Source organism: Struthio camelus, chromosome 6 (genome assembly GCF_040807025.1).
Source record: "Struthio camelus isolate bStrCam1 chromosome 6, bStrCam1.hap1, whole genome shotgun sequence".
In the NCBI taxonomy this organism is placed as follows: Eukaryota; Metazoa; Chordata; class Aves; order Struthioniformes; family Struthionidae; genus Struthio; species Struthio camelus.
The window spans coordinates 11012772-11037152 of record NC_090947.1 but is presented as its reverse complement, the minus strand read 5'-3'; the positions used below and the strand labels follow the sequence as shown (position 1 = coordinate 11037152).

Genomic DNA, 24381 nt, shown 5'->3' with positions numbered 1-24381 from the left:
AAAAAAAAAAAAGCACATGTGGAGTGAAGAGGAGGTGCAGCACAACCATCACATGGGCTGCTCCAGCTCTTCTTTGGGTTTATCACTCTCTCTTCACTTATTTGAACTTTTCTGTCTGCCTTTTTGATTGGCAGCACTCTAGGTCAGGACCAAACATACATCGTAATGCCTGTCCCCAAATCTTACAGATAAGGAGAAATCCACTGGATCAAAAATATCCTCCTTTTTCCTTTTCAGACTTGAATTTATGGGGGATAGAAATCCAGTCAGATGACCTCCATCAGCATTAAAACAACTCTTTTCCAGATTATGGCCCTGGCATACAGTTTATCACAGGATAACTAATTTGCAGAGCTCCTCATGCAATAAAAGTCCCAGTCAGTGAGACCAGGTACCATTGTGGTGTAAATGTAAAAAATCAGTGCCACACCATTAAAATCACAATCTAGGAGAATAACTTAAGTATTAAATAAGTGGATAAACTATTGCTGAATCTGTAAGATTTAATGAAAAATGCTTTTCTTTAGGTACACTGTTCTAGACTGAGTATGTTGCTCAAAAGAAGTCTGAGAAGATATTCAACCAAATCTTGCTGAAAATCAAGTTCCATCCAACCTTCATAGCCAGTAATAATTTTTATTGTTGGTGGCCCAAAATATTGGCCTCTCTCTTATCTCCTTTAGCTACTACAAGGTGAAATGGTTTTAATCACTTATCCAAAGAAGAGAACTGGAGATCGGGAGGTCTAAAGATCTGGAGGTCTAAGTCTTTTTTTTTTTTTTTTTTTTGGTTTTTAAATCATCTGCAGGAAATACAGGACAGGCAACAACTGTCCACACATTCCTGCCACTAAGCCTCAAATACCTACAGAAAGACCTTCATTAACAGTAAAGGTACAAAGCTTCTCTAAATGCTTGGCCCTTCATTTGGGAATATTGAAAGAATAGTGTTAATTCACATAAACTAAGGTAACAGTTCACAGTGGAGATGCTCCACCTTTAGGCTCTGCTAACATAAGCTCTTCACAAACAGCCATGAAATGAAGGTACCAGTTCCAAGATGCTAACGACTTGAGCTAACTTTTATCCAGTTATGTACTATACAGAAGGTGTCATATTCTACTGCCTGTGTCTTGTGCCACCTTGTGCCATATTTAAATAAGATGAACGTCCTGTCTGAAATTTCTTTTGAGTTAACTTATAGGGAAGGAAAATATTAGCAAATGTAACAAAATGCCATGACTCAGACTGTACAAAGACCTTGTTAGAACCACAAAATTATGCTATTATCATGACTGAGGTGTTTTGTGCCAGTAGAGGAAAGGCAATTTGCACTGCTAAATCTCACTAGAGAGAAATAAATTTGATGGGCAAGAACGATGCATAGTTTCCCTAGGCCTTGGTGAGACAGCAGAATCCTCTACTAACAACTACCCTAGCTAAAATATTTTTTCAACCTTGTTGCCAATCCCCTAGGCCTCCTTCTGCACAAAGCAAGCAGCTTTCATTGTTTGTTTACAAATAAATGAACAGGTTTAATTTCCTGCTAAAACAGAGCCCAGATTCGTCACAGTCAATCAAATGAGGTTCTCGATGAGGTTCTCACGACCCTCGATGAAGCTGCACTCCTGGCTCCTGCGGTGAGTGGCTCAGCTGGCCAGCTCCGTTCACCCCCACCACATGCCACATCATTTTCACCTTCCTCTTCCCACCCACACCAAAATCCTCCTTTCTCAGAGCGCTGGCCAGCCACCTCCAAGTTCAACAGGAATAAATCTCCAAACCGCAAGCCTCTAATATCCCCTCCTCCTACCCCCCAGGCAATGACTTACACACTGTTTAGCGTGAGTCACAACTTTCCTTCCCACCACGCAGCTTATCCGAATTTAAAAACAGGAGGAAGAGGAGTTTGCTAGAGGCCGTGGTGAGTTTGGTCTCCTGCGCTCAGGAGGGATGCCAGCAGCATGAGAGCTGCCGCTGGATGCGCCAAGGTCGCTGGCACCCAGGCCTGCTCGCTCAGCCTCTGCTGAGCAGAGCAGCCCGGAAAACATGAAGATGGAGCCTCCAGGACATTTGGACACCCTTGCAGATGAGAAAGGACCACTGCAGGCAACCCTCACGCTCTCTCCAAGTCGCATTTGCACCTCCGGGTTAGCTTTCTCCACTGCGCACACCTGGCTACAGGTCTCACCGGCAGCCTGCACAGACCCATCTCTCCTTGCCGGCGCAGAGAAACAAGTACTTCATTTTTCCACTAACATAACCCACTTAAATTTACTCCCATAGCAAACATTTTTTTCATATAATCTCTTCTAGGTCAGTTTTCATGTATACAATATTAAATATCTGATGGAATAGCTATTTCTATATAACATTTAAAATATCTTTTTAGTGGCTGCAAACATTATACACAGCCACGTAACGAAAGAGAACAGAACAGTCAGTTTAAAGCATGCTTCACTACGGGTTTTCACAGCAAAAGTAGTAAAGTATTTGTAGGCAGCTGATACAATAAAATCCAAAGTGAATTTAAATGAAAAGGAAAACATAAAACATTTTAAGGAACTAACATTTTCCCCCCTTCCTGTATATAAATGTATTTGTACCAACTCTGGACACAGTACAGATGACACAGCAATGCAAAATGCTCGTATAACTGAGATATGAAAAGCACAAAAAGAAAAAAAGTCTTGAAAATTATACAGAAATTTTTCAGTTCTTCCTCCTAGTAATGCCAGCAAGTTCTTTGTATTTTGTCTTGGGGTTTGATCATTAGCAGTCATTCTTTGATGCTATTTAGCTGTGAAGCCTTCAACTATACAAAGTTGGGAAAATTTTCTACTGCAGAAAACTATCTTTAATCCTTTTGTTCTTCAAATCACCACCAAAATGACACTGTTTTTCCCCTGAATGTTCCCTCTGTAACACAGAGGAATAGACTGTGTAAATAAAAGATATTTTGCTTCAGTGGATAAAATTCAGGAGGAAGAAAAGAGCAGGGGGAACAGTGGATAAAATTCAGGAGGAAGAAAAGAGCAGGGGGAATCAGCTCACAGAACTCTAACTTGCATAACTGTTTTCAGTTAAATGAAAGACAAATCAACTGATCATTTCCTGGCAGATGAAGCACCACTAACAGAAATTAATTTTATTTTTTTTAATTATTTCACCCTATCCTTACTCCCTGCCACTCCATCCCCTTTCCTATTTAAAAATTTGTTTTTAAAGCAGATTAATTTTGAAGGAGAAATCCTGTTTCAAAATGAAAAAAGTTGAAACATTTCAATAGGAAAATATCAAAACTAGATCACCTCAAAGCAACATAGTTGCATTCCCCATGCTTCCCCCGCTGTTTAACCTTCTCTTCCAGAAAAACTATTCACTGAATTTGGTAGGACTTTATTGCTGTGTGTTGAATCCCTGCAGCCCTGCACGGACCGCTTCACGGTCGCAGCAGCGGCGCAGCCCTGGCGGGCGAGCTTCCCAGGTGAGGGTCTGGCCTCCGCAGATCCAAGTTCATCACTCGCCACATTGCTAATGAGACAACTGCAGCCCAACACGAGCTTAATTGTCAGAAGCAATAACCTAAATTAAACTGGCCAACATTCAAGTAAAAGTACCATTTAAAATATCCTTTTCAAATGAAAGCAATCTCAGGAGTTTATTTGCCTGCTCAACACAGAATTTCAAGTTTTAAAAAAAAACCTTTCCTCTTCCCCCTCTAAGGAACCAAAGTAATTATTTTTAATACAGTGACATATGTTAGACAAAAATATTAAGGAGGGGGCTTCATTCCACCCCAAGTCTCCAAGGAATTTTCCCTTATGTGATCACACATCTGAGCTCAGATCTTAGCCCAACCAATGAAGATTTTTTGAAATAAGGGCTATTAGCTGATGAGAAATCCTCTCACAAATAAGTCTGAAACATGGAAGATCTAACGTGGCGCTCCCAACATTGAGAAGTATAATTAAAACAATATGAAAAAAAGTAAGAGTTCACAAAAGCCTCTGAGAAACGGCTCAAGTCATCTCAAAGCTCACTTGCTTTTGGCTGGGACTTTGGGCTCACAACAGCTTCAGACTGCCAAAAGAAATACAACCACCCATTTCTTCCTGATGCTTTCACCCAGGGAGGGACCTGCGCCATTGCTTTCCCCTACTATCATAATGACCTGTCTGCTAGGATTTGATCAGCGTTCATATCACAGCCTGCCTTTGAAACAATTACTATTTTGTTAGTTGTGAGAAGAAAAGGACTTAAGTGGCACCTCGGACTGACACAATAACCAATAGCTTCCAGATAATTGTTACATGATGTAATTAAGATAATGCACATTATTTAGGAGAAAAGTTTAAATACATACTGGGAGAGAGCAGTTCAGGATATAATTCCACACAGGGAATCTGTGTAATTTTGGTTATAAGCACAGAGGAAAAATGTAGAATTTAAGATATAAATTATGCACGTGCCGTGTAAAGTTAGTATTTGAAAGTGTATTAATTTAACAGGAATGAATGTTGTGGGTGCAATTACAGTGTTGTATGTGTATGTTTACCCATAAGGAATGACTGCGATATTTATAGAATTGTAGCTCTCAATTAAACTTTCTTATAATTTTAAAATTATTTGATTCTTCATCATTTCTATCAAGATAAGAAAAGCTGATAAGTGGACTCAAAGCTGCATTTCAATGCATTCAGCCATCTAAACCTAATCTCTGCACCAGTGACAATCAGAATACCCAGGTACTCAAGATTCCTGAATTTTAGCCTTGAACATGAGACTGTTTTAACAGAGGTAACATAATGAAAAAAACTTTCAAATAAGTAATGATAAACGTAAGAAGAAACAACCATTCTACAACAAAATACTAGGAAAACCAGTGGATTCAAGTAAGAAACATTAAATGAGAAAAACCTTGGCTTGGCCTTTAATGAGATTCCTCAAGAAGTGCCTTTCTTTCTGTAACAGACTTGAACTCTTGAATCACTGCAAATGCCTTGCCTTTGGTAATGCTACTAAAAGGTAGCTGGCAAAGCCGGTGGCATGAAAAGCATCTTGGACTAGATTCGGCCAGTTCCAGATGAGGATGCTGACTTAAGCTAGTTATAAACATTTTTACATTTCTTTTTCCTTTTTTTTTTTTAATTCCCATTTGGGAAGTTGCTGGTCCCTCTCCCAGAAATATCTGAGCAATCCATAATGCAAAAGCTTTGTACATGTTACATTCCCCGAATACATCGGCCAGTCAACTGCCTACTCAGAAATCTGAGGAGGTACAAAATGACGCTCTCAGTGCACTGAAATGAACTCAGCAAGTTTGACAGAAGCATGTATTTGCTTTTACTCACCAGCATGGCCAACTACATGAAGTTACACTAGTAGCACCAGCCAAAGATGACTTGTTGAAAACAAACAGGCAGTGGCAACACTGAGAAGAAGACTCAGAGTTCCTGAGCCTTGATCTAGTTACTGAGCCAGGGTTACAGCCATGCTCCTGCTGCCCAGTTCTTCATACGCAAGCAAAAGCAAAAAACAGGTGAATAGTCCATATGATCAATGATACTGGCATAATCAAAGCAGAGGCGCTGATCTGCACCCACATTCAAGCAACGAGAGCTTGGCTTCACCACTGTGCAGCTCAACCGAGCACAGACCCAAAATGCTTGGAGAGCACCAAGTGCCTGCCCCACGTAAAACACAGACTTCACTCACTGGATCAACTGAGTAGGGCTCTTCATGGCCCACAGTAACATATTTATAAACCCCATCTTTCACTTATCCACATACGTAGTGATTTGATCTCTTTCTCCTATTAAATCTGAATTTCTCTTCCAGATGTACGAAGCAGGTATTTTCATCTTCATTTCTCTCCAAACTTCATCAAAAAGCCATAACACAGGCCCACTTAAAAACGTAAGGAAATACTCTAATGAATAACCGCTATAGATGTAAGGATACAGAACTGCCTGTTTTCAGCATTCAGAGCCAAAAACATTTCTGAGCAGCTTCCCTAATTGGATTAAAATTATGCTAGGCAGCATCCAGTTTTCCAGTTCTGTTTCTGAAGTGTACTCTTCACCCTTTTATTGGAGATTTGAAGGACTGCAACTGCAGCAAGGTTAGCAGTGTAAGTATTTAGTCAGGAAATGGAGAGGGGAAGGAATTAAGGCGAGCAATGTAAAACAGCTTTGGATTTTCCTTTTTCTTGTAAGTGAAGGAATTTACTACAGAAGTCTCCTACCTGCCTGACACTTTGCACCTCCAGCAGTCAATGAACAAAACGCACGTTAGAGAGCTGTAGGACTTCTGTTTGGAAGAAACCTAACATTTCCTGTCTCAGTTAAAAGACACTGATCCTAGCTGGGTAAGTTATCAAGAAGCTACTTGGGCCGGCTTCGTTAGGTTTCAGTTATTTACCTCCATCAATTTAAGCCTAAACTGTAAATACTTATCCAGTCTTCCTAGTTCATTCACAACTAAGGTGTGCAGGATGCTGACAACTTTTGCAGGGCCAAGCTGCTGTTTATCGCTACTTAGAATTAAATACGCTAGTTAGAATTAAATAAAAGCAGAAAGACAGATTTGGAAAACCTAAAACACTTCCAGAGAATTATACTCTGCTCTGAGGCCCAACACTGCAATGGGCTCTCTCAGGAATAGCTATTTCCCTGGCAAGATAGTGCAATAATGCAATTACTGACATTTAATTACTTTATATTCTCAAAATCTGTCTCCTTATAATTTCTGAAGTATTTCGCTTTAACATCAAGACAGGATTTTCTGCCCCAGTTTGCCATAGCAACCCTTGCAACAAATGGCAGTGTCTATAAAAAGGGGGGGGGGGTCTCTCTAAGCAGGCAGGCACTGTTTGGTATAGTTTGTTTTAAAGCAGGTCAGAGCGCGATGGACCTTTTCCGCCGTGCAGGATTGAAACACCAAGAAATTGCACCTCAGCGGCTGCCAAGCTCCTCTGCAAAATCTAATGACGCTGCTGCTAAATCTGGATGCAATTACGGATATAAAAGAATGGCTGCAAAAGTTTGCCTGCATCTTCCTCTCCCGTCATCCTTTACTATAGATGTATTTGCCATACAGCTGTTAACATCCTGAACAAGTAAGATGCAGCAGGCACTTCCTTTTATTTTTTGTATAGTTAGTATACAGCGATGGCTGTTAAAGCAAGTTTACCACTGAAGAATGAGACCTTTGTGTGTCCCTAGAGCGGCAGAGCTCTCCCCTGCCTGCCCTCGCTGCCCCTGGCAAGGGCTTTGCCGAGAAGCCTTGACCTTCGGCCCACCACGGACACTTAGTGGGGCTAAGGGCAACCCCGGCTCCTTCTGGCTCATTCAGTTTCTCGAGCCGTTTGAAGCAATCATTACCAACTCAGCTACATTTTGTGGTCATATTATAAAATGAATCATTGTTCAACAGTCCAAGATTGCTAAATTCATTTTATGTGTGGTTTAGAGTAGAGTCACTGGTTGCTCAGACCCCTCCGCGCTCTACTCCCTCCAGTCTAGTCATAGCAGGGAAAACACTCGTCCTCGGCACTAATCCCAATTTCGGATGGTGTAAGAGAGCAGAGTTTGGCCCCTAGTGCTCGTTCTCACAAGCTCCCCAAGAGACGGTCAAGATTTTTTCAGCCACTTCCTCCTGAAGAGATTTTACCTCAGGGAGTCTCTAGCTTTTGTGCAGCCTCAACGTAACGAATTCTGGGAATTCAAGTATCTACCGCTCGCTCCTCTTCTAGGTACTCAGATTACACCCTCCAAAGCGCGGCTTCGCGCTGCCTGCTCTTACATGCACGGTTTCTGGTTTGAGAGAGTCTGTGGAATATTTTATGCTGGGATTTGGTAGGAGCGAATGAATGCTCCATTATTCGCCCTGGTGGTACAGCAGTGGTCGCTCTGAAGTTTTACAGTGCAGCGCATTGCTAGGATGACATCATATGACATCAGAAACCTCCACAATTTCTAAAGCCTCTGATGAATTTTCCTACATAATCACCTTGTTAATAAATGAAAGAAAAAATGAATCAAAGAAAAATTGTGTGCATTTATGCACTATTTAAAAGTCTACAGACAAGTACTAACCACCTTTACACTTTAAAAAACAAAACTCTTTACCTTAAGTTCCAAAGCAAAGCAGCCACCATCTTGATTCCTGGACATTTATTACACAGGCAAGCCTACTTCTACACGATAACCTCAAACAGGGGGCTTCTCTGTGAAAGCATATGGCTCTTAATTTCAACTAATATTTCTAACAAGTTCTCTGGAAACAAAAAGGTACTGTATTCCCACTACTACATGCAAGTGTTTATGATATTTCAGGCACAAATAGTCCAACAATTAACAAATACTTTCCCCTTCTTCTAAAACCTTCCTACATACGCACACACGTTAGTCAAACTAAAGACCAAATTCTCAATCCTTGCCAAAAAAGTGAATGTAATTTGCCATCCTCTCACATCCAATCAAACATACGTGCGCACACACACACTCACAAAACTAAAACATCACCATTAGCCTACAATAAGAATCGTCACCTCAGGCTTCATACGCTCCCTACTCTCTCCAGCTTTCTCCTTCCTGCACTCCTAAGAAAAGTACTTGAAACTAGGTCAAATCTGATACATATTAACACAAATACGCCTCCTCACTTTTGATATATGAGCTGCCACCTTCTGTCCTCTGAGGACACAGGTAATCTTTCTCCATGACTCTGCAGAGGTAGGAGGCTCCTACTGGCAGTTTCCACCTTCTTGACCCAGCCTCTGCATCTCAGGCTTTCACATAAGCAAGCAAGAACTTAAACCCGTCCTCGTAGGGTCCATCATAAAGAACAACTAAGGAACTATGAAGATCGTTAAACAAAAAAATCCTGCGGATCGATAACTTTTCTATAAGGGGAAGTGTTCCACAGTAAAACAGCTTTGGCCTACCCCTCAGGGAGCTGAGCAGCTCGTTCCAAAATACCTGCACTGAGTTTACTTTTTCATACTAGGACATAGCTGAAAAAAAGTCTGGATGGAACACCCCAAACAAGCTCTCTGCAAAGAAGCAACAGTGGTTAATGAGCCTATAGTTAAATATATCTGCAGCTGCGCTACCTATGCTGCAATCAACTTGCCTCCCAATAGATTATCTACTTCTTCACATAAAACAAGTTTGAAATGTAGCTTGAGATATGTCTACAAATAAAAATCATGTTTCAACCTCTGCCCTCAATTGCATCAGTGGAAATCCAAAACTCCACCAAGTTCAGAAGCGTTTGACTTTATTTACACTGCTGAAACTTAAAACACAGCACTGATTTTGGATTCCACATCACACAACTGCCTGCCTATTCAATTTTTGCATTTTAGTCAGGCTGCACACTCAGACAAATCCTTTTAGCTATATTTTTTGACCTTAGTACACTAGTACCACACCACTGCCTCTAAGTTTCCACCACTGCAGGGAATAGTAGACTCAGAGGTATGCACCTTAGGTTTTAAGAGCTCAGGACATTATCTGTCCTATTACTTGCTTTCACTTCTGTTCCTAACCTTTTCTCCTAAAGAAGCAAAGCTCAAAATGAAATTGTTGGCCTAGACTCCTCCCGGTTCAAAAAGATACGCTCATGGCGTGCAGCCTCCTCTTTGGCCTCTCTCTCCCTTTCCCATCTCCATGCTGCCCAAGGAATCAACTTGTCACAGGTCGTTTAAAGAAAAGCACCGCTTTTTCATAACCTTCACTAAACTACGTTCGCTCCCTGAAGTGACTGTCAGCCCCAGTTTCTGTTAACCCCTACAATCTTCTGCCAGAGCATCAGTAAGACGTGCAATAGCGTACACACTTTTAGGGAAATATCCAATCTGCTATTTTTGCAAGTTCAAATTGCTCGACTGCTAATCATAGGAACAGGATGATAAGGTATTACTCAGTAATGAAATCCTCTTTTTTCTGGGCAGAATTAGAAAACATATGAATAGTCCTATAATATTCAGTGGTTTGCTGAGTACGTCTATGGTCCAGCCACATACCATAGTGTATATATAGCCTTACAAGTTTATAATGTGCTGAGGTTTCTGCTTAATTTAAGCCTGCTACTGGCTCCTGATACCTAGATTCTCTCATTTTCCCCCATTTCTACACATTCCCCCACCCCAGCACTCAACGCCAAAGGCTCAGAGTTAACCAGTGGGTCACAGGAGGCCCCAGTTATGTTTAAAACCAACACAGACACATACACAATCACCCTATCACACATTTGCACACTCGCAGAGCAGCAGGTTTCAGATAGTAATACCATATCGCAAAGTTACCAATCAGCTTCTCTTTCTGTTCTCACGAAATTAAAATATCTGGATTCTTTTCCTGTTCCATGTTTTTGTACCAAAGATGGGATTGTGCTCCCTATGAAATCCCCTCAGATTTTAAATCTTTAATGATTACATTTCTAAAGAAAAGCTCAAGCTCCGCCCCACCCTCCCCACCAATCCAGAGCCCCAGAACTATGCGAAAGATAGCATGAAAATGGCAAAAATCAGCAATGCTAGGTATTCTACTCCCACACAGGGTTAATTTTGCTCCAGAATAGGATGCAGAAGCATGTCCCCTCCATCAGATGAGCTACTATACTTCTGTTAGAGTTCTGGCACCTCCTTCTGTACAAACGTAGCCCTGTTTCTGTAAAACACGTTATATAAAAGACTTTCTCCAACAACCACTAAAATAATGGGGTTTTTGCTTTCAAATTTAAACTCTTCACTCCTTATGTCAGATGGCATCTTTTTCCTCCCAAACACTAAAGCATTCAAGTAGCAGGATGTAAGAAGGCATGTAGTAGGTGTGTGAGATCAGGGGAAACCACGACCAACCTTCCTCTATAAAGAAGTTGCTACAACACAAGACCTGACTCAATGGGCCAAAGATGCAAGCCAAAATTAGAACATACTCCATGTTTCCTTCTGTAAAGCTACAAAGTGCACCTCACAAGTTGCCGTGGGAAAATAACTGCATGTCTGGTAAAACACAGATGCTAGGCAGAGAGAAGTTATTTTGTCATAACTCAATTACGTTTCATACCTAAAAGCATAGAGACTAGGCGCTGCCTATCTAGTATAGGATACGTATGCTGCAGTTACATTGCTACAAATGCAAATTCAGCTACACATCTTGCCATACAGCACACGGTGATTTTAACAGTCCTGAATACAGCTCAATTAACAGCAGTTGCATCCATACCCAGTTCCTGGATACATGGCCAGATATAATCTAGACAAAATGCTAAGCACTCAAAGGAAAACAAAGTACACACTGTCTATTAATTGTATGGGAGTTAGCACTGCCATCATGTAATCCTTGGTGAAAACATGATTTTTTTTTCCATTTACTGAGATCTGTTAAAAGTCATTCCGTTTAAACAGCATTGCACAATTTCCAGACAACTGAATCTGTGAAAAAAGCCTTATGGCTTTGTGTCAGGTCTTTCCACATTATTATGGTGCAAAGGCTACACAAATTTATCTCCTTCTAATTCTGGATCTTTTTTTAATATCAAGACAGTGGGGTTTTTTTTTCTATCTGCAGCTAAGATTTCTCCACCTCCCTCAAATTTACATGCAAAAACCGATGTTATTCAGACACGTATAAAAAGAAGCCATGAAGATGTTTTGATGGTAATTTTGTTCTGTAACAGCCTCTCCTTCCACAAAATCCATATTGTGATCATAGGGTATCACTGTGCTACTTCACTGCTACAGCTGTATCCGGGCCTTCATTCCCCCTTTGCTTCAAGAAGGGGAAGGAAGATAGTGGGACAGGGGAGTTGAGATATCTCTGTGAGGTGGTGCAGGTGTTCACTACAGCGCCAAAATCAAACTGCCCTCCCAGAGACATGAAATTACTATTGCCAACAGCTCAGAAACACTTACTCTCTGGGCTGCATCTCTTCTTTTTTGATCTTTCCCTCCCACTTTCCTGTAAAGAGAGACACTCAAAATTGTGAAGTACAGGAATTCATTGTAAAATGAAATTTTACTACAGAGCTAGAGAAAGGCGAGCTAGAAATACCTGGTGTTTTATGGTAACAAAAACATTCCTTAACCTTGTTATTTAAAGCACTTTTGACTATTAGGCATGAACATTTTTTAAAAGTTTAATCCACATTTCACCTTAAATGCTGCAATTCTCCTCGTTTCACTCAAAATAAACCACAGAAGCACTCTAGTTAAAATTATTCTTTTCTAGTTGCTTTTATGAAGTCAAATACTAGGGGCCTTTTGACCCCTTTCTAAAAAAATCACCACCACACACATACATTGGGATTTAGACAATTTGGCACTGTTCTTTTAGTATCGGGGAATAACAATCAGCTTAAGCGAAGCAGCTTTAGATCAGCAAACTTCATAATAAAAGTACTTTTAGATAAATAAAATCTCTGATAATACAATACCAAACTCATCCCTTTGATAACTTATTAATTCAGTCCTGGTGAGGTTAGTAAAGAACGGACTCGTTCCTTATGAACAACATATGTACGTCAAATTTAAAGAATTTGATCAGAACTAACCTAACCCAATTAAGCCGACGCTCCGTAACATTTTAACAGCCTTGGCACAAACACCCATACAGTTCAAGACAGAACTGCACATTTACTAGAAGCCATTTTTAACCTTTCGTTACAGGATAAAACTCCACGGAGAGCAGTTACGACAGACAAACCTTCAACAACCGTCAGTTTCTACCAAGTTCTGCCGCAAGGGAACCGCTCAGCTCCTAGGGCACACGCCGCTCCCCACTCGGGCCGACCCAACCGTTCCCGAAGGAGACGGTACCCCGATCGCGTTCTAGAGGAAGGGACGTGCAAAGCAAGAGAGTTGGTATGATTTGTCCAAGACTCCGCAGAAGTCACCCGGAGGGAAGTGAATCCTCCTCGCGGTGCCCCAGGGTGCGCGGCGCTCACGCGGCCGGGGCCGCGCTCGCCCTCCCTCGGCACCAGGGAAATGCCTACCGCCAGTGCGGCGACCACGCTTCGCCGCTATACATACACCCGGCTTTCAGTGATTCACCTACGTGCGCAAAACTAGACTGTGGCATCGTCCAGGTACCTGGAAACTGCCGTTTTTGATGTAGCAAGTCAGGTTTTCCTAAGATGAAACACTCACTGAAACCAACAGGTCTTTCCTCAGAGAACAACATAAAAATTCCATGTCTGATCCAAGCAGCAGATTTCACTGTCTCTATGAAGGCATGTAAAACATATCTGCTTTTGAACAGATTTATCCCATTCCGCATAGGGTTTTATTTTATGGGTGGGGCTGTTTTTTGTTGATTTGGATTTCTTCATTTCTTGGCAATTAGTTGTAAAATACCTTAAGAGGCATTGCATGAATGACTGCTCTACAAAGAGCAGTTTGTATCTTATTGTAAAATATTCAGACACTCAACCCAAACAAATGGTGTCTGTAATAAAAATACTGCCATATATCTTCATTTGTACTAGAACAAATCAGTTTTATTTGTTCATTCTGCATTTTAGTGTCATAGGTCTCTTAGAAAAGATAATTTATAATTCCTCATGCAATTAGATATGAAATTAAGTCATCTTACTCTGCAGAAGAATTTATAATAAAGAGACCAGGTTCAACCACTTCCACTGAAAATATTTTGATAGCGTCAAAAAAGACAGCATAAAAATCTTTAGTGTTTTAACAAATTAACACATGCCTTTTGGGTAAAGTACTGTACATGCTGTTAATCTTTTAATTAGGTTCTCAATTTCACATACACATTTATGTTAGGGGGGATTTTTAGTGATCAGAAAATGCAAATACACGGTGTTGCTATGCTGTTTAAGCAGATATGTCAGGAAAAAAAAGAATTAGCATGTGCAGCGCTCTATCTGAAAGCATCGTGATAATACTAATACACGCTTGTGACTATTACCAGCAAAATACCATTCCTCGTTCTTTTGAGCAAACAAACAGAGCTTTTACCTTGAGAAAAATGGGCTTGTTCTCCACGCTCAAGCCACAGAAAAAAGTAAGTTTTATGTTGGTAATATATGCAGTTTTTAAATCCAACACGAACACTAAAAAGTATGTAATTGATGCTATCTATATACATGGATAAATAAATAGTGATGTTTGAAATATAGTCTGTAGTAGCATTTCACAAAATGCCAATTTTCTCCTGCTGAGTGCTGTACAGTTCTGCCTAAACCTCTCCTTCCAGGATCTTGAAAAGATTTAATATTATCTATAGCTCATTATTTGATATATTTTTTCCTCAAGCATTTGGTCCATCCTCAGTTTCAGCTCAAGATAAACACTCCCCCCCCAACAGACTATTTCATAGATTGTATGGCTTGTACTGAAAAACCTACTCAGAAAGGCAGACAAATTGCCATCAGTTAACGATCCCTGTGCCAAGGGACATTTTTAGCACGGACTTGTCACTGTGAAAGTAAGAACTATCTACTAGCTATCCCACATAATGATTTTTTTTGGAGAAAGGAAAAAGGCCAAAATGTGGCTAGGCAGCAAATATATTATAAAAACAAAACATGAAAGCAATTTAGCTGAGGATCCTGACTGGCACCCACGTTCGCTTCCTAGCCCGCTTGTTTGAATGCAGCTCTTCATTGCTAACGGGAAACAGCCAGGTGAAGCTGAAGATGCTGCACGTGCCGAACCAGGGAGCAAAAAGGGAATAAAATATAGACCCTGGATCCTAGAATTACTGTGGCTTTATTTAATTGACATTTACTTCATCCTAGATGAAATATGTTTTTCTGTTGAAATAAAGTTGAAAGTTAACATCACCTGTAAATGCTGAGTGGAAAAAGCCCTAACCTCATCTCATGCAACTTGATGTATTCTTTTTCAATTGCACCTGTATAAACACTTTTTTTTTTTTTTTTTTTTTTAAGTTGCCTGGATAAACCAAAGGTATTCCCTGGCCCAGAAATGACAGGGCACAAGGGCGGTCCTCCCCGACCGCGGCACCGGCGGGGAGGGGGAGAGAGACCCCCCCGGCCTGCCATGCGGCTCAGCGCACAGGCGGACGCACACGCTCAGCTTCTCTCAGCCAGAGCTGGGGTTTGAACCCAAGCCGGTTACTCGCCAAATGAGTTCCTAGTAACCTGGCTGGACGGTAAAAGGAGGTCGCTAACGGCGCTGCCTTTTGCTCATCCTCTTCCACCCTGTGAATTTAGCCATTTAATCTCGAGCCGGCCTCTGACGACAAACAAGGCAGGAGAGCAGAGCGTCCTTGCAAAATTCAACTGGTGGGAAAAGACGCAGACACCAAACGCAGCCGCTGATCTGAAGGTTCATTTACACTCTGGTAAAGCCTGGGGGGGCTAAAGCCAGGTCTCTTCCAAAACGCTCTTTTTTTCAGTAGCGAGGAACACACTGAACTGAACCTTTGCTGCCAGTGCCAGAAGGATATTTCCTAAAGAGCCACAGACACAGGAGAGGGGTTCAGAGCGTTTGGCCTCTTCTCTTGGAACAGAGCACATTTTCCGTTTACGCCCTTTAAGTTTTCTCCCCTTACTCGGTTAGGCTCAACTGCGGCTGCAGGGGAGCGAGCAGCACTGCCTAACCCCACGAGCCCGAGCGGGACCGCCCGGCCCGCGCGCTCCCTCTCCGCACGCGCTCGCCCACTCCCTTTCCCTCCGCCGGCGAAACCTGGACGGGGGCACTGCTACGACCAAGGCACCCAGGGCAGGCTGGCCAGCAAAAAGAGCTCTGCTCTGGCCCGAGCAGCCCACCCATCATAAATACCGCGCGGTGGGACCTAGCACCAGGCGGGTCACGGAGCCTAAAAGCGGCAGCGTGCTTCCCGATAAGCAGGAGGCCGCTGGGGGGATGAGTGCTGCCTCCGCTAGGTTAAAGGAAAGCGGCCGCCGCCGGCGGGCCCGGCTCGGCGCCCCTGTGGGGAAAGCACACGGGGCAAAGCAATTTGTGGCTGTGGCGAAAGCGATCTCCCCGTCGCAGAGTTGAAACGCCACCTCACTTAACTAGAGCAGGGACGGGAAAAAATCTCAGCAGACAAGGATGTTTACAAAGAAAAAAAAAGAGTGACCCTAACTTGTGTTAGACACCACCCGGCTTCGCTCTCCTCAGCTACTACTGACTGCTTTAAGTATATTTACCTTGTTACCCAATAGGCTGCTAAATGTACCTCATCTTCCTTCTCCGGACAGAGGAGGATCTAGTCTAACCTAATTTATTCCCATCTTTTAAACACAGCATTGCTTCATTATCAGATTCATGCAAGAAAAACACAACAAAATATTATTTTAAATTAAAATTACTAAACACCATTTCCCAACTTTCCTCAAAAATACCAGTGGTTCACGGGCTTGTGGGCTTAGCTGAGAGGTTAGGAAGGGGGCCAACAACATCAGCATTTATTATAAGCTGGTCTAAGTTTTTAATTGAGTACATACAGGCCTTTTGGAGCGGACTTGATTTTTATTTTACCCCAAATTACTGTAAGGGTTGTTGTGACAGAAAAAAAAGCCTGTGGCTCAATTTCCCCAGAATGTCTTCATTAGTTTATAAAACTGGAAGAATATGTGAAAATATTTCCTTGAAGAGTGTGAAACTTGAAGAAACTTCTGTCCCGCAGAGTTATCGTTTTGCACATAGCCTGCAGCGTGTGCTGAGGGAATGGAAAGCATTAAAGAATACAACCCTCATAAAACAGGAGCACAGATTTGCTGTTACGGCCTTAGCAGTATTTCTAAGAAAGAAAGGGAGAGAGGGGGGAAAAATTTAATGTTTTCTATCTGTACCATAGTATGAGTTTTATCAATTACTAGCGTGGAGCGAACAAACGATAACACACTCCGCTGCAACAAATTCACGATTCATTAGAGCCCTCGAAACAGTCATCGAAACACGACGCGTTTCAAAGCGCTGGGTCTAAAATTCTCATCGTGTTCGATGTGGCAGCCCGAGTCGGCTCCGGCCGCTCAGCTCTCTCCTCTTTTCATCCCTGCCTCCTCTGCTGATCGCGAGCCGCGTTTCGCTCAGTCACAAACCGCAAATGGGACGGAAAGCAGCCGCCAGAAGTGCTGAGCTGTTCAGGGCTACGTTTGGTTACTCTCCTTTAAGCTGTTCAAACACTAATAAATTACCCATTTACTTATACTACCCAGATGTTTGCCATCTAGAAAAATAGATTATTATTTGTAGAAGGTTTTGTTCCATCACAAGAATCCTGTAAATAATATATTGGGACCCGAAAGCCAATACCACATGGCAACTTTTACACACATCAGCACTGAGGGGCGAGGAGAAAAGGAGGAGAGAGACCCTCACTGACCGCTTTCTAAAAGCCAACAATTGTCATAATGGGCATAGCGACTATACGCTCACGCTGCTAGGACGATGAGATTACTTAAAATAATAGTATACATGGAGGATGAGGGTGACAACCTGAAAGTTTGGTTATTTATTAATTGGATTTTGATCTTTTGTTTCCACATACACACACACATATATATACAACTCTATATAAACATGACATTCTAACACTTTTTTATGTCATATTTCCCACAAAATTTGTGTAAACCCTACAAACAGAAGCAGCCTTAATCCCTATCTTTCATTTTTATTTTTTACATAAGATTTCTTAAAAGTTTCAAGCAATGTTTAGAGAGAACTTTAGGGCTTTAATTGAAATGCTTTGAGATGCTGAGCTTTTAACACCAGGGTCTTTCAAAACCTATGTCCGTTAGGCGCCGAAACGCCCGTTAGAAAACCAAAAAGGAAGAGGTTTTCAGCATTCTCCAATTCTGACTTTCTCCCTTGGTTCCTGTAATTGACTTTTACTTACAGTTGTCATGAAGTTTTGTAGGGCAGAGAAAACAGTGATTTGCCAGTAAATGTCTGTATACAGGAAGGGAAATAAATATTTGAGACGTAGTCAGCCCCCTTTCTTTAAACAACAGTGACAAAGACAAAGGCTGCAACTCGGGCAATGTGGAATTCAAGGAGGAGCTGCTTACAAGGGACACTTCCATTTGGATGACTGCATGTGGGTGGGAGAAATCCAGTCAGCTTAATCCCTGTCAAAGCTGTCACTAACTTTCTCATCCGACTTTATCACAAGATGTCTATTGGAATTGTACCCCCGACATATATTACTGTTAAATTATTTCATTTGGGCCTCTGACAACTTCACCTGCAAAACTGGAGAGAGGAAAGAAGAGGGAATATCCAAAATAGAAGCAAGGTGCACAAAAGGGATTAAAGGTAAAGAGCTGTTAACTACACACAGAATAAGACTATGCAGCTGAGAAGAGCTCAAGAAGAGGTCTGGTTTGGTCTTTTTTCCTAAGATTCATTAGTTTAGGAGGGTGACTATGGTCTACAGCAAAAGAGTTTCAACAGAGAGAAATATGGCAAGTCTGCATGGAAGTGATTTGTACTGGTCACTGGAAAGCTGCGGGATGATTTACAAAATGAGTAAGATTTACAAAATCAGAGGAGCAAATATGCCGTAAAAGCAACATCAACAGCAAGTCACATAGACTGACAACGTGCTGGTCTCAGCTAACAGAGTTATCTTTAACAAATGAAAAAGGAAAAAGTAGCAGAAAACAGTGACAGCGCTAGGAAATGACCCAACCTTTAGTTTATTGATTAATGTACTGCCTTGTTACTTCAGTCATTATATCGCCAATGTGTCTTCTATTTGTTAAAATCACCATAATACTGACTAGAAGACGTTTGATCAAATGAACAGGGAGCCGCGGCCCAGATGTGCAAATATCACTGGGTGCTTGGCTGAGGAGTCAGAAGATCCCAGCATACCTGTAATTTGCTGCACATTATTCACAGGAGACACCTGATCCAAGGTTTCCTCTCGTTTTGCCCATACAGCCATCTTGCACTTGTATTAAAGAGTAAGATCTCTAGTCTTCCCAACTGCACATACTTAGTTCAATATCATCGCTGCACACATCAAGCACAGGTTAGCAGGGTTTCTCTACATTTTTACTGTACTTTCCCCGATATAGAAACACAAAATCAGCTTGTATGTGTTCAATACAGCCCCCAGCTGGTATGTTTTGCCTTTACCTGGTATTCAGCTGAAAGCTACTGCAGTCCCACAGACAGCACAGCTGGGAACATTTCCCAGGATCTTGCCCTCCTAATCTCCTGCTCAGTTCTTCTAATTGCCCCAGAGCCCTATCCCAACTTAGGCAAATCCATTCCCTCACTGGCATCTACATCCTTCAAGTATTTGTAGCCAGGGTTATAATCCTGCAAGGGACAGGACAGTCACAGTGGTCTTGCAAAGGCTGGCCAGGGCAGAGGAGCTCAGCACCCAGGCTGCCCCGCTCTCACACACAGAGCACACTGTGGGCTTGGACTGATCCACTGAACGTCAACACACCAAACAGACCTGGTCCTTGCTTTGAAATACCACTTAAAGGCAGGCAGCAACTGCAAGAGGCATCCAATTGACAGCAGGGAGCAGGGCTGAGCTCATGTATTTACACCCTTGAGAGAAATGAACACCTTGTCGCTAACACGCCTGTGGTCTGGGCCGCGAGGGCCAAGGTACTTCATCAGCTACTCTGCCCAGGCGTTGGCGCAGCACCAACACAATTCTCCTTTCCCCCCCTCCAGTTGTGCAAGGCAGACAGGGTCGACGATGCCTGACCTCGGCTGGCTAAGTCACGATTCCCTCCCGCCCCACAGCATCGCTCTCCTCTGCGCCCAGCTCTTGCAACTCTACGTGGTGGGACAAAACGCTCTGCTCTTCTCTACTTCCCATCCTTGCCTTATGCCTTGAACACCTTTCCTGTCGTGTCTCTGCTTCCGGCCTCCCGCTCCTCCCAGCCCTTTGCAGCCACAAAGACTAGCCCCTAGCTCTGTACGGAGCACCAGGAGAAATGGAGCAGCACAAAGGACCTCCAGGGCACTGAAACCTCTTGCAGTGGGTCTGCTTGCGGCCAGCACATTAAGAACCAGGAGTCAGCCATCTCTTCAGTGACAGAGGTGGGAAAGCTGTGTCTCTCTTGCTTTGTATTAACTTCCCTCTGCTGTTTTCTCACCTCTCCTTCTGCAGCCAGTGGCACCCCAGCACCATTTCCCTTTGCCGTACTTCCCTTTCCTTGGTGCCTCTACTCAGACCGCTCTCCCCGGCCCTGCTCAGCCACACACTTGCTACAGGTTTTGCTCCCAGGAACTAGTATCAGCACTAGTAACATCACACAGCAGAATTACAGCCACGACACCCACACTCGAAATGGACACCGCAGGCAACCATTCGCCAATGCCCAGCTAAAGCTATGAAACAGGTAGGCTACGAACCGCCGTCAGGGAAGGCACTCTGCACTGCCCACCAACGCAGCTAGCAGGACCACAGTGGAGGAGGAAGCAAACTCCATTTCAAGGACCTGTTCAGCTTCATGAGCTTTTGTAGACAATGTACACCACTTCTGCATAAACTCACGACAGTTAAAACAGAACTGGTCAAAAGAAAAAAATATATACACATACCCACAAGAAATCACACTAGTTTCTCTTTCATATGGATTTCAAGAAATTAGCAGAATTTGCCAAAAGTGTCAAACAAGCTCTCCTGTTCCTCCACCCCACACTGAGGAGGAGGGAGCCGGCTTTCACAGCAGGTCCCAGAGCTGCAGGACTGCACCCAAAGCACTCCAGCTTCCCACCACTTTCATACTTTCTACTTTGGAAAGACAGCCTGCCGGGGCCTCTGGTCTTAACATTTAGCACTGGATGTTGTAGCCTCCACCAGTTCCCTCCTCTTGCAGATCCCAGTCAGAATACTGCCCCCCTGCCCCAAAAAAATACATACATACATATATATATATATATAAATAAAAGCATCAGGGCACACAAGTTTTATCAAACTACCTACAAAACAGGTGCCCTTTTAAAGCATGACTCTTCCTCTCAGGAAGGCACATGGAGCAGGCTCCCTAGTGTCAGGTGTAAACTCAAGTGATGAAAGAAAAATACATAAATGTTTATTAAACCTTTGTTGCCATTCACACCACCAACTTTCACACGCCAGGGCCAAGCTGTTAACGAATTCCCATTCTGTTCCAGAAGACTTTTCACAGCTCTTGTCTGAAAAGGGAAGTTTCACGAGGGCAGCGCTCGCTGCAAAAGTCTCCGCTCTTGCCACCGTCAACAAAAAATGTTCACAACCAGCTGTTTGTGGAATAAATGTGTCCTGCCCAAATTGTGTGGGAATAAAGAGCTTCGTCCAGTGAGACATGGGACCACCTTGATATATACCTCCTAATACTTATTTTTCTCAAGATTATGTATGCTAAGAGCCGCCACTCCTCCGTGCCAGGTTTGCTTTCGGCGCCAGGGCTCTGCCTGCCAGGCGCGCCGCCGCACCGCGACGGACAGTATGAGATGGGGGCCCCGCGCACAAGTCCCGCGCCACCCGCTAGAGCCTCCGCAGCTCTGCGCAAGCACCACAGCAAACCACGGCAACAGCAGCATGAAGTGACAGAGCTCTTCTCTCTGCTGCTGCAATCCCTTGTCCCCATAACTAGCTCTTTCATCTGCTACTGGAGATGCTGCTCTAAAGGGAAAGTTCAAAGGCAAGAGGAAGTTTCCCACGAGATGAAGCAAACATTGCTGCTCCTAGCTGAGAGTCATCCAAAGCAAGGGGAGGTGCGGGGACATAAACATTTGTCACCTTTTTGAGCTGGGGAATTATTCCACACTACATTACTGCCTAGACAGCATTTATAATACAAAAGCTTTGACAAGCTCACATTTACTTTGTCCCTAGAGGGCATAAGGACATCTACTCATGTCAGTGTTTTGCAGAGTATGTTGCTCAAAGCTTGACTATTTTGAAAAATAAATCTGAAGATCTTCAGCTTCTCACGTGGATACTATAATTCAGCTGATCAAAAGGCATAAGGGAGAACTAAGTGACTCTTTATCGGTGTATACTGATAAATGAAATCCATCCCAAGCATTAGAACACAAGCAGGCTTCTCCTGCAACCAGGAAAGACAAAGCAAATAGCTTTATTTTCCTCTTTTTAAAATCAGCAAACTATACCTAAGTAAATCCTTGTATCAACAATTTACCAGCATGCTTCGGTCAACCCTGGGTGACAGATTATAGCCCAATATTCTACAAATTTTCTCGTGAACCTAAGCAGTCTCAGAGATCTGTTAGCACTCTGTCTCTGCCTGTATCTTGCCTCTTAGCTTGCAGGCAGCTAGCGCAGAAGCAAGCTATTACAGTGTGCTGCATACATCAGCTTCATCTCTTAAAATCAGCATGCCCTGCAGGATTTGCCCAGGAGGAACAACAGAACTTTGGAGAACTTGTCCTTCAGTGCGAAGGTAAATAAGCTGATCAAATAAGAGATTTGGTAGCTGACCAACTGTTTCCCAGTGCAAAGTAACAGCTGCCTTAAGGAGAAAAATGGTACTCTTTTCTTTTAAACTAATTAAAACAACTAGAGGTTCACCTTTTATTTTCTAGATGAGATCTTTGAGCAACACATCAAGCGACAGATTGGTATCTGAACCTGCTTATTTGTAGTCTGTAGTTCAAAAACGCAGTGGCTGTTTCCTCCCTGTACAGTGACTAATTTCCTAAATTTCCTATGTGAGTCAATCTGTCTCTCCTCCTTGGTATTCGCACAACGGAGAGATGCTGCAAAAGCGAGGTTCCCCCAGTGAGATGCTCAGCCAGTGTGGATCACTGCACTGAAGGGCATGCCTCCTTGGAGCAGCTTTCTTGCAAAGCCCATTCCCCTTCAGAAGTGCCAAGAATCAAATTTTGGCCACCTAATGCAGTGTGTTCCACATGCTAGCTCACAACGCGTTGAGCAACCGTGTTAACTGAGATGGATAGTGCTGTCAAACAGGAAGCTGGCTCACCAGGATGGAAACAGTGGGATACACTGACCTTTTACATTCAGAAAAAATTATCCCTAAAACAGCATGAAATGTTTTGTATTAAAAATAAAACTACCTTCTCATCTAGCTTTTAATACCCTGTTTTCTAACTAAACACACTGGAGCCGTGCATGAATTTTGCCTGTATGTGGATCGTGAGCCTCTCTCACAGAGCAGAGAGACTGACAGAGGAAATGAATCATTATCACCCTGTTTGGAAAGAAGTTTGTAGAGAAGCACTGCACTATTAACCACTGCCTTAAACGCCTGGATTCAACACTACTGCTGCTCCCTCTCATCCTGAGTTCAGCTTCCTAGGAACATGAAATAACTAAAGACAGCAGATAAAATCCAAATCTCCAAGCAGAGCTACTGTTAAGCTACTCTAAAAATGCACCAGTTTTATTGATGAGAGAGATGAAACTGAAAGTTAGAGACTTCTCATACAAAAAGCAATGAAATAATCTGTTCAGTATAACAAATCCTCTTGAAAAACAGTTTGTTTTAGAAAGATTTCTCCCACCTCACCCTTTCTTGCTTTTTGTTTTTTCAAGCTGACATTTTTGGTAGAGAGAGGACAGCTTTGTTTATTTGAAGGTTTCACTGCTGCTAGAGGATCACCTCCAAGTGCAAGGCACTGTAGAGCTCCACAAAGGGCTTTGCAGCAGTGTATCAGGCAAGTCAAAACAGAGAAATCAGTCTGCACATTTAGCATTATAACTATCAGTCAAAAAGGACAACATTTATATGCATATATATATATGATTATATATATTAAAAAGAGAGCCTGTACGTATATAGTCATTATATAAAATGCACTATTTTAAATACAGAAAGATTACAGTATGCTGTTCAATATGGCCCTGCTACAAGAAGAAATACCAGATACCATCTACCTATACACCTAGAGGTTTAGTCGGGCTCTTCTGTGATGACTTTGGCAAGGCAGTAACCTGCCTCGTGATACAGAACAAATGTGTCATAAATTTGCTGACTGATCAGTTACCATCTTTCACACTTCAGCAAGATCCAGCTAAAGCTTTCTAAGCAGGCTAACAAGGTAGGGCTTGTTGTATACCTAGCTTAAGATTAAGCAACCAATACAATTGATTTAACTGCTTCCAAGACTTGGCCCCAATTTTCTTGCCTTGTCCTCGCACAGCACAATCTCAGGTGCTCTCTTCTGCCAGTGCAGAGAAGGGGGAAAGAACATTATTGAATACCTTGTGCCTGAGCTGCAGAACTGTGGGAATACCCCAGAGCCAGGAGCGCTGTCTCCACCAGCTGGCTAAAGAGCACATCTTTGCGAACCAGAACGAACTCAGCATGCTCTTCTCGATTATCGTATTCAAGAGAGGCATCTGACTGCTCCACCACACAAAAGACGGGAATCATCAAACCTAGATGAGAAAAAGATTCAAAAAAAACATCAGTAAGAAAGGAACAAGAAGTG

The 24381-nt window shown here is 42.6% G+C and overlaps 1 protein-coding gene across 3 annotated transcripts in view; it reads right to left on the bottom strand.

The window, feature by feature from the left end:
* Nucleotides 1-24381, bottom strand: part of SATB2 (SATB homeobox 2) — a 140463-nt gene that overhangs the window by 91109 nt on the left and 24973 nt on the right. For all 3 annotated transcript variants that reach the window (XM_068948224.1, XM_068948223.1, XM_068948222.1), the window contains one exon: nt 24152-24328. In XM_068948224.1, coding sequence (XP_068804325.1) covers nt 24152-24328 — 177 coding nt within the window. The remainder of the gene's footprint in view (nt 1-24151; nt 24329-24381) is intronic.